This window comes from Juglans microcarpa x Juglans regia, chromosome 1S, assembly GCF_004785595.1.
Source record: "Juglans microcarpa x Juglans regia isolate MS1-56 chromosome 1S, Jm3101_v1.0, whole genome shotgun sequence".
NCBI lineage: Eukaryota > Viridiplantae > Streptophyta > Magnoliopsida > Fagales > Juglandaceae > Juglans > Juglans microcarpa x Juglans regia.
The window spans coordinates 18,285,189-18,302,784 of NC_054595.1; the positions used below are offsets into that span (position 1 = coordinate 18,285,189).

The following is a 17,596-nucleotide window of genomic DNA, read 5'->3' on the forward strand; positions in this document are numbered from 1 at the left end:
AATAGTGAGATTTATTTTTTTTACAAAGAACTTATATAAGATTTGTCTCAAAAAAATAATTTTATATACGTTTTACAAGTCTTGCATTCTTTTTTAAAAAATTGAGATACATTGTTAAAAAAATTATTTTTTTTAATAGAAATTTGAAATTTATCAACTTTTTCTTTTTTTTTTAAAGGATGTACATTTCAAGAGTTAATTTTTTTTTATATTAAAATATTAAACTAATTAAAACTAGTATTATATAATCAATATAATTCAACAAGATAGAAGTTGGGCTGGATTAAAAGGGGAGTCCAACGCAAATAATTCATCATTTGGTTAAATAGATGAGATGAAAGTTAAAAATTTAATAAAATATTATTATAATATAATTTTTTTAATATTAGTTTTGTTTTAAAATTTGAAGAGATTGAATTATTTATTATATTTTTGTGTAAAAATTTAAAAAAATTATAATAATTAAATGAGATGAGATGAAATAATTTATATATAACCAAACGGGGCAACACGAGAGAGTTTCAATTAAAAATATTTTAAAAAAATAAAATCACTCACCTTCATTTAAAAAAATTAAATTAGATTCGATTGGACGGTGACACACGCTAACGGAAGCAAATGGACTGGCACACGGATTGGCAAAGAAAGCTCTCAATATGGCTCAAGATATCATACACATTAATAATGTGAATCATCGTATTCATATCAAGAAATGATATTTATAATTATAGAGTATACAAATGCTGTACTACACACACTTTATTCAATAAATATAAGATATACATATAAAAATTAACCTTTTAATTATAAATTTCATTATTTTTTCAAAAGAAATATGCAGCGCTTACATTATATATAATTACATAATATATAATTGTATTACTTTTATGTTAGTCTTCCGAAATTTTTCAAAATGGTAAAAAAAAAAAAAAGAAACATTTTAAAGAGTATTTTTTTAAGAAAAAAATATTATTTTATGATCAAACTGGTGTGTAAAGTACACATAGTAAAATACTTACATGACCTAATTTAATTTAGAAGATAAATTTTAAAATTTAATTCTTACAAATCAAATATTATCATATAAATGATGTGGATAGTATGCTCTACACATTAGCTTGAAAATAAGAGTTTTTTTAAAAAAACATATTTTTGAAACAAAATTTTTGCTTCGAGACAATAATCTCATCAACCCTAAACACACCCATTTAGACAAAATAAGAATCCAATATGGATTATATAATTAATCTCAGAAATGCAATATTAATTTGCGCAAATCAATCTAACTTTACACTATTATTGATTATTAGTGTTCCAAATTACTAAAAAAACAATCTGGTATTAGTTGCATAAACGTGATACCAATTTGAGATTCATGTCATGTCTTTTTTCTTTGGGTTGTTCCAGTCACGTTGTCTGAATATTTATGTCATGTCATGTTTTTATTTTTTAATCTTATCAAATGTATAGTGAATGGACGATGAGTAAAAAAGTAATTAATTTAAAAAGAATAAAATAATAAAAAAAGTGTAGAAAATGTGGTGTGTGGAATGATGAGTAACAAATCATTTTGCCTATATATCATGAGAATAATTCTACTAATCATTCTTATACCACACATTTATTTTTATTTTTTATTTTATTCCCGTAACAAGTATGTGATCATTTGGATGATGAATAAAAGAAAAAAAATTAAAAGATCTTTAAATTAAAAAAAAAATTAAAAAGTTATAAAATTAGTGATATTCCCATCACAAAGCAGTTGCATAAGCATTCTTTATTCAACCATATATTTCCATTATTCTTATCTTTAAATCAATAATATTGAATTTATAAGTTCAATTATGCCGACGTGCTGCAGATGTTGATCAGCATTGCGTTTCATCTGATAAACGTGCTTAATTTATTAGTTTTGAAGACGAAATTAATAATAAAAAAGAGTGTTGCTTGGGATGGATGGATATCACATGGAGAAAATAATTTATTGTGACTCATCATATTGTAATTTTTTTATTATAAATTATATTAAATTATGTCAATATATAGATTTCTTGAAGTAAGATTTATGCGTAAAATTAATACTTTTTTTTTATTATTATAAATTTTATTGGAGCTCTTAATTTGCGAATTGATTGATCGATTGATTATATATTTCTATTAATCACTAAAGTGGCATGGATAACTTATGTGAATGGTTCATGTATCTCTAAACGTGACAACCTTAAAGATAATAAAAATAATCAAATTGAAAACATTCAAATCTATAAAAATTATAAGGACAAAATAAAATTAGAATGGAATAAAAGCTCTAAATCTAAATAGCAGAATTTCTTCTTAATTATCCCAAGTACAGCTTATTCCCTATTGATTATTACAGAAATCTCTGGTATTTTTCTGAAAAAGGATATAAACATACAGCTTATTCCCTATTGATTATTAAAATATGGATTGATTTGTAATTTAATTGATACATTCTATTTTTATTATAACAAGAAAAACAATGTAAAGTCCGTGCTTTAGGTCTAGTTTTTGTACTATTTATTATTTTATTATTATTTTTTACATATTTTTTTATAACTATTCAAAATTTAATCATTATTTTTTTAAAATTATTCACAAAATATCTAAAAATACTTCACTATCTAAATTCAACGTTAGACTTTAGTTGTACAAGTACGAATATGTTATAGCGATAATAGATAAAAAATATAAATATATAAATGCCTACAGAAAATTGGAAAAATAAATTAATAAACTTCCAAAGCACTTTTCATGTACAATTTTGCAAGAATCAATACAAGTAGTGGTAATTCACTGAGCACATAAAAATAAAATTCAACTTTAAATGAAAAGGGGGAAAAAAGAAGAAAGTATTTTTATATATTTCTTTTTTAAAAATAAAAGAAAGAAAATATCAATCAAACGAGAAAATTCTGGATCTCTTCTAAAAGGAAAAAAAAATATCTTTCAACCCAAGACTACAAGAAAGTTGTGCCAAAATGATGTTTTGCCACGTATAAGACCACAGACTTGGGACTGGTAGTCAACGAATGTCCTTTGCTCCGATTTAGACCTGCGTTTGCCGGCTTTCATCGACGGCTCCTCGCTCAATATCCGGCTCGGTCGCCGAACTACAGCTCGCTGCGTTTGCTGAGGTCGGTGACACACTCGCTCTCTTCTCTCTGCCGAGTATTCTCTTCAATGACAGCATGCGACTCAGCGGCGATTTGAAACCTCTTTGACTCGCTGGGGAGTTCGACTCGTCCCCGAAGCTTTCGTTCCTCCTCGGGACCTCAATGGAGACACCCACCAACTCCATGGGTTTTCTCCGGGCCGCAATCGACGACGAAGGCTGACCCACTTGCTCATAGTCGTGCTCACAATCCGAGCACAACCCCGAACTCGAACCTGCATCAATTCTCTCAGGTCCACCGACGGCAAGCACGACTTCGTCCGGGCTTTCAGATACTTGGCCAGGTTCAACAGCGGACCGGCAGAGTGGGCAAGTGGAGTGGGACTGGAACCACATGTCGATGCATTCAATGTGGAAGGTGTGGCCGCACTTGGGTAGGGTCCGACCCTTCTCGTTCTCCTCAAATTCGGAGAGGCAAACAGGACAATCAGGGGTTGTCTCCGGGTGGGTCTTGGAGGAGTAAAGGAAAACCGGAAGAGAATTGAGCACGGAAGCATCGAGGCCGCGGGTGGAGACGGTGGGGGCGGCGTGGTTGGGGTTGTCGGAGTCCACATAAAAAACGAGTTGGGTTTGGCGACGTCGGCGACGTGCGCGGAGGAGGTAACAGCGGGCGTAGAGATGGAGGCAGACCATGAGGATAACAACGAAGAACAATATAACAATGGCGCTGAGCATAATCTTGCCGCTGAGGGCGTAGGCAGGTTCGGGACTCCGAGGGTAATCTACCCACCCCCTCGTGTGGTTGTCGGCCATTGTACTCCGGTAGTGAGAGAGAGAGAGAGAGAGAGAGAGAGAGAGGGAGAGAGAGTGAAATCGAGAGTGCAGAAGGGGGAAAGGGAGGGAGGTCGCTCTAAAAAGAGGATCGAGGGATAGCATCTTCCACCGCCTATTGCAGCCTAACAGAAGCCTATGTTGACTTGGACGCGCTTTTCATTCAATTGACCCTTTTTTCACCAAGTTCGTTTACATGTCTATCCATTTTTTTTTTGATACGAATGTTTTTAACGATGTTTTTATAAAATATTCACCTATATATTATGTTTATTTATATTTTATCCTAATAATACAGAGTGTTTAGATAAAAAAAACCCCAATCTTGGGTTTTTATCAGTTCCTAGGGGATCGTGTCTGCTTAGATTCCACACCCCTCACGCCACTGACACGGTTTGTGCTTGAAAGCGGATTGAGAATGACAATACACGAATAGCTGAATTGGTGACACGCATTAATTTTGTATCGTTTCTTTTAAATTATTGTATTTCTTTTTTTTTTTTTTTCTCGGCAATTTAAATTAATGTATTTCACAGTAGCTAATATCATCTAATTTAATTATTATAAATTTTTATATAAAATAAAATAAATAATTTAATTTTTTAAATTTTAAAATAAAAATCATATTTTAATAAAGTTATATTTTAAATTCATTATGGTTGCAGTGCAGTGAAGATGGTTGCAGTTAAACTCATTAACTCACTTTTCCGTCACTTCTTATATTCATCATTTTAGATGTTTTCTTCAAGTTTACTTCAACCATTTCCAACGGCTTTACAATTTATTTCCGGTGAGACGTCGTTTTTTCCTCCCATACTGTTCTTGCAAAATCTCATTCAATATGGGCAGGCTTTATGGCACATCTGCCATGTGCAAAACTGGGGTTGAATACCAAGATAGAAACTTAGAGCCAAATAATATTAATGCGTCATGCATCTCTTGCATTATTTTAGATTGAAATTTATTCAAGTCATTTGGATTGTTCTGATCATGTAAAGTTCGTGCCTTTAACCATTCATCATTAAATGTATATGATTAAGAGAATTGATATTTACACTTGTGAGTATGCAAATTCTATATAATCATTTTAAAAAATAAATATATATGAAATTTACATAAAAAAAATTAATATTTTAATAATAAATTTTATTATTTTTTAAAATAATTATTCGGTACTTGTACGCACGCATATAACATTGCTCATCTAATTTATTATTCCATCTTGCGTTTTAGCTTTAAATGTATATACAAATGAAATACGTGAAAGATAATAAACGTTGTTTAATATGGGGATGTAGTAGTACGTACCCATTTGATTCTTGAGCCCCTCAAAAGCCTCTTTTTCCATTTCCCCACCCCACCCCTAGGCCCTACTTTCCCTGCAACTTCCACCTTCCTTTTCCCCAGCTGACCACTGCACCACCTTTCCCCTCAACGCGGGTCGACGCTGAATTGACTCCTCGACAAAGAGAAACTACTTCGAAAGAGAGGGGAAAGAATAGCAAAAATGTCCAACAAGTCCCCAGTATTTCCGATGCCAGAGCCCCTACACTTCAGCGACTATGGCTTTGATCCTCAAATCGACTATTTTCAGGTCTCTGTTTCGTCTTCTTTCAGACTCCGGTGTTTTAACCCATTTTTCTCATCTCTGTGCTGAAGTTTTTTGACGATGAAATCTGACCCTTTTTTTTGTGTAAAAAACAAAAGGTGTTAGAAGAAGCAAGGAAGCACAAGAGCGAGACAGCAAGGTCTATAGATTCCATCCATTTCAAGCTCCAGAAGCCTGTATCCAAAGACGAGTCCAAGAAGAACCACAAGGCCAAGAAGAAGCGGTGGTGGAGAAGCGCCCTTCTCTTCTTCAAATGGAAGTGGATGCCCCACCACCATGGTCATGACCGTTATCGTGATCATGATCACGAGGACGTTCATCACGCTCGAGCTCGTGCCTTTAGGGCCTCGATATCAGGCCCTGTGTGCATCACGGAGGGCACAAGTGGGTCTGCCACGCCGTACCCTCGTACGGATACTAGCCGGTCCTCCTCAGGTCCTCTCGCCGGAATGTTTACCCCGGTGAGGAAGGATGAGTCGGACATACCTTATTTGAGCCTGAGGAATCTTAACATGGAGCAGCAGCAAAGGTGCTCGACCTCTGCAATGCCCATATATTTGGTTACTTGACAAGCACAAAGTGCTTGAACCTCTCTCTGTTTTTAGCAATTTGTTAGGGCACCATATCATATGTATTATCTCTTCTATTTTATTATATTTTTCCTGAAAATTTATATATATATATATATATATTATTGCACTTCAAACTATTAAACTATCGATTTGTATGTACATGTCATGATTTTCTAAACTGCTGAAGGTGTTTGATCTATGGGAGGAAAAGCTGGATGATCCTCCTCCTTTGTGTTTGTTGCTCACTATTACCCTCACTTCAGTCACTAAAATCAATAAAACTTCATCTCAAGCTTTTTCTCAAAAATTCTCTAGCATTTTCTCTGCTTCTCAACATCCAAACAAGATTAGAATTTTCTCATGAAAACTCATTATATTGGATAGTTATTAGTTAATCCCCGATGATAGAGAGTGATACTCATCTTACCACAAAAAAAACTGTCATAAAAATATATTTTTATGCAAGTAATTAGTTAAAATGAAGAAGATAGTTTTTGACACTTGGAGAATTGGTGTTTTCTGTCTATTGAAAAAGTTATGGGGTTGACCTATAAGTGCATGTAAAAGGAGCTTTCCAAACGGTCCTTTGTAAAAATAAAATAAAATAATAAACAAAAAGTAGATCCCATCACGTCCAGCTTTGTCATTGGCGTGTTTAGGTGCAAATTGTATTTTTTTTAAAATATATTTAAATATTTAAAAATAATAATACACTAATAATTACTTTTTTAACTATAATGAGGAGACAAAACAGCATACTATTATTTTATTTTATGAAATACTATGTTGCCCGCTGCCGATGACCGCTAATTCATTTGCAGAGCCCTGTAGTAGCATATCCTTTTCTTTTTGGTGGAATCCAAAGAAAAGAAATGTCTTCCAACAAGTTTAAAATCTGTAATTTGTTTGCGCAGTTCAGATTCGTTGAATCTGTCAAGCAGTTTCACCATGCTTTTTCTCGACAGCAAGTGGCTTGAAACTGGGTAGAGAAGTCCGCTGGCTTTGATCACAAGAGCGAAACGCTTGCCTGCTAGATTCTCCTTTCCCAGATAGACGACGGCGTGACCTGACAATTTGCACACAATATTTTGTTAAACAAAAAGAACAAGCTCATTGACATTTATATGACACATCCTTTCGAACCTATGTATATTAATTTGATTTACTAACAAAGCTCAACAAAAGAATAAGCTCAGAAACGTGAGCCCATTCCAAGCCATCCATCTATTTTACATGGTGACCAGTTGTCCTGCCCCTGAAGTTATTATATTGATTCTCCAAGAGCTTGTTTATGGTGCTAAAATATAATCTAAAGAGAAATACTTTAACTACAAAATAATTACACAAAAGTAATCCCACAAATTGACGTGGCTTGATGTGATCTGTCAGATTGTAAATTTACTTTTATTATAAAGTAGATTTAACGGAGTAAATAAAACCATATCAGTTTGTGAAATTACTTTTTTGTAATACCTTTGTAGCTGTAGCAATTCTCTAATCTAAATAATTAAAATTTTCTCTTTCCATTAACTTAAGCTTTTGGAATAAGTGGCGATTTAACAAAAGGCAAAGTTTCTGAGAAGCTAATTACATCCTACCATTGAACCCTATGGTCAGAAGAGCAGATTGTGACAATGTCTCTAAAAACCTTCCCCAGTCCCAAATTTCACCCAGCCTTTCTGTTACCCTTATTTCCAGGAAACCCATTTTGTCATACTCACATGCTTGAAAAGTTTTGAAACTTAAGTAGTTACCGCTTACGAAAGTTGGACAATTGGCTACCAGGCAAGAAGGAGCTTGAAAAACAGCCAGTGAAGTGAGTTGCATCCTGAGATAAATTTCTACTTGGCTGCACATTAATAAGAAAATGCAACATTTAAAAAGCGATTTTGTACACAAGTCATTCATCAATAGTATCGATATTAGTTCATTATGTTAGCAACAAAAAAAAGTCCAAATTTGGATGAGGCAATATGTGCTCTGTCATGATAATAGAACCAGAAACATATGAATACGTACAGTTCGATCATAGGAGCTTTGCACAATAGATGGCTCAGAAGTCTTCGCGTGCCGCTTTCTTCTTTCATTTGCTAGGAGAATTGCACATTTGCATATAAAGAATAGAAGCAACACCCCAAAAGAAAATACCACAAGAAATTCGATGACGATAGCTGATCCCAGGGCTGTACACCTCAGAGAAGATAAAAACTTATCAAGCATTTATATATATATATATATATATATATATATACAGGTACGACTCTTGTGCTTCTGTAATAATGATTAATGTGACAACAAATATTCTGAAATCACAAGGATTAACTAAACTTTCTTCATCCATTTCTGAGCCCTTTCTAAGTAACATCATTTTAAAAGATATCTAAAGTTCTTGCAACAATTAAATTCTCTGTTGAATATCTAAGAGCACTAAGGTAATGGGGTCTTGCTTGCTGATTTGGTCAGACCAATAACCACCATCACAATAAAAGGAATTCCTTTGCAAATCCATAACAGAAACTTGTAATGCGGAATCAAAGCATTTTTTTGGGTACATTTTTCTACAGGGAAGAAAATTCACAAGGAAATCATCATAATTGAGAGAAACATAGATGATCAAAATAAAAATATTGGTAGGATAAATATGACTTCAAACTTGGACATGTTAGATCTGCCATTATGCTCAAGCAACTATCCAAAAAACTAATAATGAAAGGCTGAAGCGAATACATATTGAAAGCAAAGACAATAGAAACTCAGAATAACTTTAATATCATTTACCATGAGCTACGAAGGAACTCATTGGCCTTTTTCTTATAAGATTTACAGCGGCCGTAGTGTATAAAGGCAATGAAACCCTTTCAGCACAATCTGGATAACACCCATGGTTTCCCATATCATTTAGTGTAATTGTCAAAACAGCACCATGTTCTCCACCCTGTACAAGATTCCCAATTAGATAAACACTTTCTACTTGAAGAATGGTATAATGTTCCTACATGCAAAACTTTCTTTCCTCAAATTTTAAGCCTTATTGTGCTTTGAAACTATATGTTGAATTCAGAGAGTTATGAACTTGTGATACAACCTGGTCCTTTCATTTCTTGATGCTAATAATGCTTAACACTGTATTAGTTGGCTCCCTGGGATTAAAAAAAATACTATCTGAATAACTGACTGCATGGTTTGACACTCTCTGTCCAGACAAATTGTCTTCAAGCATAATGCTAACCAATTATGACACTAGTAAGTTGTGGTATTGACATGCAACGGCTTTCACATCTTTTGAGGGGAACACCACAAAACATAAGAAAACAAAGTCCAACTTGAAGTGAAAAAAAAAAAAAAAAAAATTAAATTCATGGTAATGATCCAACATTTGTTTTTTTCCTAAGACCAAACTAAGCTAAGTGCATGTGTGTAATTATTCTAGTAAAAAAAAAATATCTTTTTGACGGTTAAGATAACTATCTCCCTCCCCAATATGTGTTGTTTCTTTTCATTTATATTATGTGTTTTTTCTTGCTACATTATAGTTAACTTTACAATTACCATTATTATTAGATTTTTCAGAAGGGGCAGGGGCTTGTGGAGGCTAATTGAACAAAGAGGAAGTCTTCGTAAACATATGCTTTATCTGCCACTAACTTTTAGTACTTGAAGAAATACAAGAATTTGGAGCAAAAGGAGTTCACTCTCACATGATAAAAAAGGTGTTGCATAATACTGTTGCAGTTGTTAACCGAGCCTCGAAACCTTATACCACTAGCTTTAACTGCAAAATGTTTTGAGATAGCAACATATGTCTGCAGAGGTTGCCACATATAATTATGCTTTAGCTTCAGTTCAGTTGTATCGATGAGGTCAGCTGGTAAACTAGCGACTAAAAATCCATCATTAACTTCCACAGAAAATGTGACTAAGAAGTTAATATCCCCACCTGAAACATAAGCCACCAGCAGAATGTCCAGCAATTAGAAGTCTGCAAGTCAAGCACAAGATTATGAAGTAAATACCCAGGCACTTTACACGATTCAGAAGCCAAAATATTAAGATGAAAAGGTTCAGATAATAATTCTTCTGTCTGTTTCCTCCAAACAGGGCACTGTTGTGCTTTTTACGTTATAGGAGAAACCCACCCCCAGGAACTTTCTCATAAAAAATCCTATCATATTTATCAACTAAGTTGGAATGGCTCAAGCATGGCATGCCTCTTGATTTTGTATCTAGGAAAAACAATCTTTCCAAAGCAACAATAAATATGCAGACATCCTTCTCAAACCAACACCTTATAACAGAACTGATTCTAAAATGAAAAGTACCAGTTTTTTATTTTTATGGTGGAAAAGGAACACAACAATAACATTGGCATATACTAAAGATATTCTGACTTTGCAGTGTGATGCTTTTAATTTTTGCTACAAGTTAAGTTACACACTCCTAGGAAGTCTCTCGACTTTCTTGTTAAGAATTTCCATCTATCTAACAGTAACAATCTAAACCATACCAGGGAACGTAGGAAGATCAGGGTCCCCAATGCAAAACTCAAACTCGTCCCTTTCTCTGTCAAAGATCAGTGACTCATCTTCGTTACCCTTCAGAATGATAAATTCAGGAGCATGAATAAATGGAGGATCGTTAATGGGTTCCACAATAACGGGAACATCCAAATCATTTTTTCCATTCTTGTTCCTTGTAGAGATTCGAATTGTATCGTTGCCACTGAAGTTCTGATTTCTGATTGGAGATAAACGAGAAAAAAGAACAAGTTACCAACAATATTGTGGAGCACATGGAAAAAGGTTTTTTGAGGTCCATTATTATGAATTTTTTACCCACTAAGGGTCATAAATCATCTGGTTATAGTGACCTCACTCCCTCCCCACAGAAAAAAGAAGAAGAAAAATAGATACTAGTACAGGCAGTAATGTTAAATCCGAATGAAGGTAGTTTTGATTTGCCAAATAATTTCCTTTAGATTTATAAACTATTTTCCATCGATATTATAAAATTAAATAAAGAAGAGGAGGTTCACAGCTACAAAAAACATTATAAAATAAGAATAGTATCTGAGCAACAAAAAACATGGCATGATTTTTCATGAGGAATAACTTATAAATTTCTATTTTCCAGTCAATCAACGGTGATAATGATTTTGCAGATCTGAATAACTTGAAGTTCTTCAAGGGGTGCTTACATAGAAGATAGTAAAAAGAAAAATAAAATAACTGCATCCTTAATATCAAACAAATTTTCAGAAATGATGCAATCAAAATTTTTAACTAAATAGAATTGATATTGAGGTTTAGTAATCATACCCAAGATACTGAATTGACTGAAGCGCAAAATTGATCACTTCCACACGGCCTTCTAAGATCAAGTCCTTCGCTTCTTCCCCCCCTCTGTTTACAGAAAGTCCACTCCACATTGGCTCCCAAAATTGCATCAGCATTGGAGACAAAAAAACAGTCCCAGCTTGTGCAGTAAGAATAATAGAGATGTTCTCCATCTGATCTGAATATCTTATTTCAAACCCAAAGAAACCCCTACAAAGGGACAGAAAATTCCTGGACATAAATGACCAGAATTTATATATAACATATCAATACAGGGTAAAAGGATATAAATTTCCTTACCCAAATCTGGGACTTAACACATCTTCAGTTACTTGCAATAGACTTGGGGAGGAAACAAACTGGGGTGGGATACTGAGAACAGAAATATTTACAGAAGCACTAGCAAGATTGCCATTTATATCAGACATTGTGTATGAAAAAGAATCATTCCCATAATAATCTTTGTAAGGAGTGTATCTAAGATGCCTTCCATACTGTACGAGTGAACCATGATCTGGCTGAAAAATTAAAAAATAATCAATTAGGTCAACTGTCCATAAACAGAATTCATTGTTACAAAGATCTATGCATCAAGCCCTTTTACAATAATCAGACTAAATCAGTTTTGCCAGTGGCCTTTAGCCACACTGGCACTGTAATGCCCCAAGCCACACTTGTGCCTCATTCCCAACCAATGTGGGATCCCATACACTACCTACCCTCATCACCTATCAGTCAGTATGGGGTATCATAGGCACTGAGTTCAGTTCTGACCTTGAGAGCTGGGGTTCGACTCACCCCTCCTATGTTGTGTAGCAAAAAGAGTTGAGAAGAATTTCAGTTAAAGGTATTCTATTCTTTTTAAAAAGATATGGCGTAACTGAGCTATTGATTATGCTGAAATAAACTGATGCAGAGATTCTAACGATGTGTAGAAAAAAAATAATGAAGTTTGGATGACTGAGAGGTTGGAGGGTTTCGGGTTGTAGAGACTGCTTTGATTATTTTTTATCTTACTTTTGTGTATTCGGCAATACTTGCATTATCACCAGCAAAGTAGTCATTTGCTAAAGCATCAAAAGCAATGGACTCATCCTCCCAAATTGATATTGTGTCAGAGTAGGCAGAGGGAAAATATTCACCTGAAGACATTGGAAAGTCAATCTCGACATAAAAAATTTGAGTGTGGATATAAATTTATGTAAAGCCACTGGCAAAATTGCAGATGATTTAAAATTATGTCAAAGTTACAGATGATTCAAAATTATGTCAGGGAAAAGGAAGCATAAATCCCATTGACATTTATATAACCCACAAGCCACCAGCTCATAAACCATATATAAACTTGAATTATTCTGTTTTGAAAAGTGCTGAAGTAAACTGTTGGTCTTACTACTGTACACATTGACCCCAAAGGGGCAGGGTGAGAATGATATGCCATTGAAAGAAGCACACATCTCATAAGTGCCAACATCCTTAGCCATATAATGGACAGTGTATGACCCATCATTGTTATCCACAAACATCCAACTTGAAAACTCAGAATTGTTGCGTGACACAATCTCTAATTTCAGCCTTGATTGTTGTGAGAAAACAGGGTTTTGAAATGAATCCAGGAGCTGCACTATTATTTCATTTTTAATCAGCCTTGGCACCTTGGGAGAAAATCTCAGAACCCCTGACAATGATGTATTAACTTCACCTGCAGGTGAGTAATCCCTTGATCAGATATGAAACTGAAAACTAAAAGATCACAATAATAGACTGGTTGATCCTTTGGACCTTTGTAATAAATCATTAAAGGTTGTAAAGAATTTTTACCATTCTTCAACCATATACAATTTTTTCTCCTCTAGTTAAAAAAGAATATTTACTTTAAATGCTGATCAAGAAAACTGTAGGAAATTCAACTGATTTTATTGTGTTTAATACTTTAAGGAAGGGAGCCGAACTATGGAAATATTAAATTAATAAAAGAATGGTACCTGCTATAACTTCCTTTGTGAATGAATGGCCACCATTCAGTAAAACATTTCCGCAAAATACATGAATTTCATAAATCCCACTCTTGTCTGGTGAATACACCACATTAAAGGAACTGGCCTGAACTTTTGTGCTGCCGGCAGACTAAATCCAGAACCAGCACATATCATCAGAAGGAAAAAAATATCAGGCTAAAGTAAATATAAGATTGTAATTCTTACACTGTTACTCAGCTCGAAAGATGGTGAAGGAGCAATTTCAATCTGGCTGGTGGCACCATACCTCAATCTTCTTGTGGGTTCACTGCCTAAAACAAAGAAATACTCTCTTTGTAAAATTAATAGCACACCAGAAAATGATCAAACATCTGGAAAGTTGCTAAACTGCATATACCGTTGATGACACGCAGTGGAGATATGGTCGGAGATACATAATAGGAATCACTTTCCCTAACAATTTGTACTTGAAGCCTTTCTACTTCAACTGCTGAGGGGTATTGATAAAGATCCTTCAAATAAACCGTGAACTCTGCTACTTCCCCAGCAATCGAGTTATTTAAACCAGATCCATTGACAACACTTTTCAATCCATCACAATAACCTAGTTCAAATTCAGGCATAATATGAAAACCGCAATTGATTAACAAAAAATGGCTTCGTAGACAGAACAAAGCACACCAAACATTTCCCATAAATGCACTCTGACTCAAGTGAATTTTTAAATTTGGAATGCCCAAAAAAGCATATTAACCACATAAGAACTCTTGCTTTAATTATATGTACCAGCAAGGGTAAATTGTACCACAAGAGTAGTCCATAAATGGCACTATTTCTTGTGGCAAAAACTATAATCAGAAACTAGTATAACATGTACTGCACTAGATCTATAAACACACCCCTTGGGTGCCCAAAGAAGTAAAAGAGCAAGCAAAAAAAGGAAGAGGGCCAAAACAGTTCACAAAGTTGTAGAGGGAAATAGCTAATAAATCAAAAAAGTGATAATCACGGACACTGACAGATTGTCCATTACCAAATTTAGCAACATAATAATACACACCTACAAAGACAGTGTAGGCGTATGGCATATTGGAAATGCATTTATTATGCATGATATCATATATTGTGAGCAAGAAGTTCCCCGGTTCCAAATTGCTAAAAGAAAATAACTGAATTCCTGCCATGACTTCTTCAAAGTGCAAATCTGCAACGGGTATAGACAAGTTTGTCTCTTTTTCAACAACTTCAGCATCAAATTCATACAATCCTGGAACAAGGTTCCCATATTGATCCTTCTGGTATATGAAGATCTCCATCTTTGAGAATAGTTGCCATCCATTTGGTTCGAAGTTCCATGTGGCCATACAATTGGAAACCTCAAGAGGTCCTGCTAAAGGCCAAAACAAGATCATCAGTAGAACCAAACATATGCCAAACATGATAACCCTAAACAAACAAGATTTTTGTTGGTATTAGAGCTATTTCTAGCCCAAGAACGCACTATTAAGTAAGATGAAGGCGCAACACCCCAATAGTAGGCCCAAGCTACATAGCCTATACTCTAAAAGGACTAGTCAATGATACAATTGGAACCCTATTAGAACATTATAAAGAGCAAAAATTTCTCATTCTCAAGTAATGTGGGATCCCATACACCACCTATACTTATCACTTATCAAAATGAAGTATCACAATCTCCCCCCCTTATATTCCCGATGTTCTCGTTGGGCCAGTCTGCAGTAGGTGGCACGACTTAAGTATCATATTTCTAGTTGAAATAGGCTCTGATACCATTTGTAGCACCCAAATGGAAGGCCCAAGCCACATGACCTATACTTCAAAAAGACTAGTTAATGATACAATTGGAACCCCGTTGGAACATTATAAAGAGCAATAACTTCTCATTCCCAAGCAATGTGGGATTCCATACACCACCTACACTTATCACTTATCAAAATGGGGTATCACAGAAGGTTACAGCCAGACATATTGTGATATCCCATATGATAAAGATAAGGGTAGGTAGTGTTTGGGATCCCATATTGCTTGGGAAGGAGAAGTTCTTGCTCTTTAGAAGGTTCTAATGGGGCTCCAATTGTATAATTGACTAGTCTTTTTGGATATAGATCATGTGGTTTGGGCATTCCATCGGGGCGTTACACATATTTTTCCAATTATATATCTTAATAGTTGATGCAAGAACTTGATGACTAGAATCACTAGTAAAAGTAAGGAAAAAAAAAAATCAAAATCAGGTATATTCTATTAGTGCCACTCAACAAAAATTTGAAGCTTATAACAAAGCAATATTGGATCACCTGGGTTCACCTTAAACGGTAGTGGAGAGCCCCTCAAAGTTTCATTGTCACCTTCAACTCGTAATAAGAGGTCTCCGGCTTGCACTACAATAAATTCAATGATGACATAACCCAATTCATTTGAGCCCATGAAGCTGATGTTCGGGACACTTGCAACAGAGCCATTTACATAAAGTGATGACACAGTAAAATTATACAAACTTGGGTCTTCACCGGTTGAAGAGATATTATTCCCAAATGCATCTTTTAAAAGTATCAGAATTGTCGCTTTCATCCCCGCTTCAAACTCATTCATAAGATTCATCCATGAAGCAACACAGGCAGACGGGTACATTTGACCTTTAATCAAGCAACAGAACAACTTGGGTTAACACACCTCGTTATGGGCACCACAGATAACATGCAAATCATTCAAGAAAAGGAACATGCAGAAACACCTAGCGAAATAGCAATCCGATCTCGCAATTGACTTTAAACACTACCTGGTTCAACTTGGAAATGCATCGAAGAGTCAAACACATGGAAATTGTTTTCCTCGATGAACACATTGAATAACCCGACAGTGATCACAGTGAAGGAAATTCTCCAGTCACTAGGATTTCCCGCAAAATCCAAAAGAACACCCGACACATAAGAACTATTCCCCATCTTTCCGTTGACAGTAAGAATGGGCTTAAAAGCATTTCTATCAAGCCTGTCTGCGTGTTCCAGTACTTTAATCTTTATGTTTGCGATATCACCTGCCCGGAACGTGTCTTTATCATCCAACCAACTGAAAGCAAATTTAGGCAATGATTCTTCCTCTGCCACAAATGAAATTGAAAACACATATTAAAAAAAGCCACTGTATGAAAAAAGGAAAGGAAAAAAGAAGTTTTTCTTAGCGGTTGCCTGAACTTGCAGGGTCAGAACCAGTCGCTGTGAACGAAGAGAAAGCCAGGGCCAAAAAAATGACAACGTGTAAATGCATTAGGACCGCCATGGTAACCGTCAACCGAGGAGAGGGTAGGCCGAGAAAACTGAGAGTGAAGGGTGACCGCCAAACCTTTTAACAATTGTGTGCACTGTACAGAGAGTAATCGTGGCAGCTGGATATTTTGAAGCGGTTGGATTCATGCCCCTGTAATCCCATTTTTACTGCTTTACTTTTTGACACGTTCGTTGAAATAAAGCCCAAGTGAAGAATCCGAGAGTAGCTAGGAACAAGTCTGAACTGAACATTGCCTCCCTTCTGTGCTTGATGACTGCGCAACAGCCAACAGATGTTGGTGAGATGCCCATCTGACCTGCAAGCTCACATGGAACAATAGCACCAGGAATGCAAGAACAGCAGCAACTAAATAGAGAAATGCAGTAAGAGAGGTAGCTAGGCAGCCGCATGTAGGATGGAATAGTTCAATTGCAAAAGAGAGATGCTATTCTAAATAATAAAAGTGGGCTTTCTGCTCTGGTTGGGCCCAGTTGATTTGGGCAATATTATAGAATTGGTCCAGGACTTCTGGACTGTCAATGAACCAGACCAGCCAATGAAACCCACGTTTTCTAGAAATCAGCCCTCTTTTCTCCAGTCAAATCAGAAGCCCATCTCACAACTAAAACTGGAAAACAAAACCCATCTCAGAACACAACACAGAAAGGAAACAAATAACCAAGAAAAAAAAAAAAAAAAACCGATCCAGACCACAACACAACAAATAAATAGGAAAACGGCAGAACCACGGCGATAGCAATTCCATCCGATCTACGGGATGAAGCAGAGTCTTGGTGAAAATCTGGGTGCGTGATTCTCAAGCGCAGCTAGGGCAGTAAATCAGTCCGAAC

At 35.3% G+C, this 17,596-nt stretch overlaps 3 protein-coding genes across 9 annotated transcripts; 1 reads left to right on the forward strand and 2 right to left on the reverse strand.

The window, feature by feature from the left end:
• Positions 1 to 2,734: 2,734 nt before the first annotated feature.
• On the reverse strand, positions 2,735 to 4,121 carry LOC121246014 (RING-H2 finger protein ATL2-like). The gene has a single exon (XM_041143975.1). It carries the CDS (start codon positions 4,067 to 4,069, stop codon positions 3,068 to 3,070), a length of 1,002 nt encoding a protein of 333 aa, XP_040999909.1. The 5' UTR covers positions 4,070 to 4,121; the 3' UTR covers positions 2,735 to 3,067.
• Positions 4,122 to 5,265: 1,144 nt separating this feature from the next.
• On the forward strand, positions 5,266 to 6,323 carry LOC121246015. Its single transcript, XM_041143976.1, has 2 exons — positions 5,266 to 5,558; positions 5,672 to 6,323. The coding sequence occupies exons 1-2, from the start codon at positions 5,472 to 5,474 to the stop codon at positions 6,140 to 6,142; spliced, it is 558 nt and encodes a 185-aa protein (XP_040999910.1). The 5' UTR covers positions 5,266 to 5,471; the 3' UTR covers positions 6,143 to 6,323.
• A 517-nt stretch (positions 6,324 to 6,840) lies between these two features.
• LOC121246016 (protein GAMETE EXPRESSED 2) lies at positions 6,841 to 17,102 on the reverse strand. 7 transcript variants are annotated; one of them, XM_041143978.1, is made up of 17 exons: positions 16,667 to 17,102; positions 16,258 to 16,578; positions 15,776 to 16,114; positions 14,518 to 14,844; positions 13,855 to 14,061; positions 13,683 to 13,768; positions 13,464 to 13,605; positions 12,872 to 13,180; positions 12,496 to 12,620; positions 11,779 to 11,996; positions 11,461 to 11,688; positions 10,650 to 10,879; positions 9,844 to 10,082; positions 8,924 to 9,080; positions 8,165 to 8,328; positions 7,900 to 7,994; positions 6,841 to 7,211 (listed from the first exon to the last, which is right to left on the reverse strand). In XM_041143978.1, the coding sequence occupies exons 1-17, from the start codon at positions 16,755 to 16,757 to the stop codon at positions 7,079 to 7,081; spliced, it is 3,411 nt and encodes a 1,136-aa protein (XP_040999912.1). In that variant the 5' UTR covers positions 16,758 to 17,102; the 3' UTR covers positions 6,841 to 7,078. The 7 variants fall into 7 exon arrangements, 5 of the variants coding, with proteins under 5 accessions (XP_040999912.1, XP_040999914.1, XP_040999913.1 ...); XM_041143980.1 differs by having other exon boundaries at positions 10,650 to 10,705; positions 11,461 to 11,709; XM_041143979.1 differs by having other exon boundaries at positions 7,900 to 7,973; positions 11,461 to 11,709.
• Positions 17,103 to 17,596: the final 494 nt, after the last annotated feature.

Coding starts and splice junctions, on each gene's coding strand:
- LOC121246014 (XM_041143975.1), bottom strand. CDS start 4,069: ATGCTATCCCTCGATCCTCTTTTTAGAGCGACCTCCCTCCCTTTCCCC.
- LOC121246015 (XM_041143976.1), top strand. CDS start 5,472: ATGTCCAACAAGTCCCCAGTATTTCCGATGCCAGAGCCCCTACACTTC. Junction 5,559..5,671: donor CTCAAATCGACTATTTTCAG/GTCTCTGTTTCG, acceptor AAAAAACAAAAG/GTGTTAGAAGAAGCAAGGAA.
- LOC121246016 (XM_041143977.1), bottom strand. CDS start 16,757: ATGGCGGTCCTAATGCATTTACACGTTGTCATTTTTTTGGCCCTGGCT. Junction 13,606..13,682: donor CTTTCGAGCTGAGTAACAGT/GTAAGAATTACA, acceptor TTCTGGATTTAG/TCTGCCGGCAGCACAAAAGT. Junction 10,083..10,649: donor TGATCTTCCTACGTTCCCTG/GTATGGTTTAGA, acceptor CTTATGTTTCAG/GTGGGGATATTAACTTCTTA.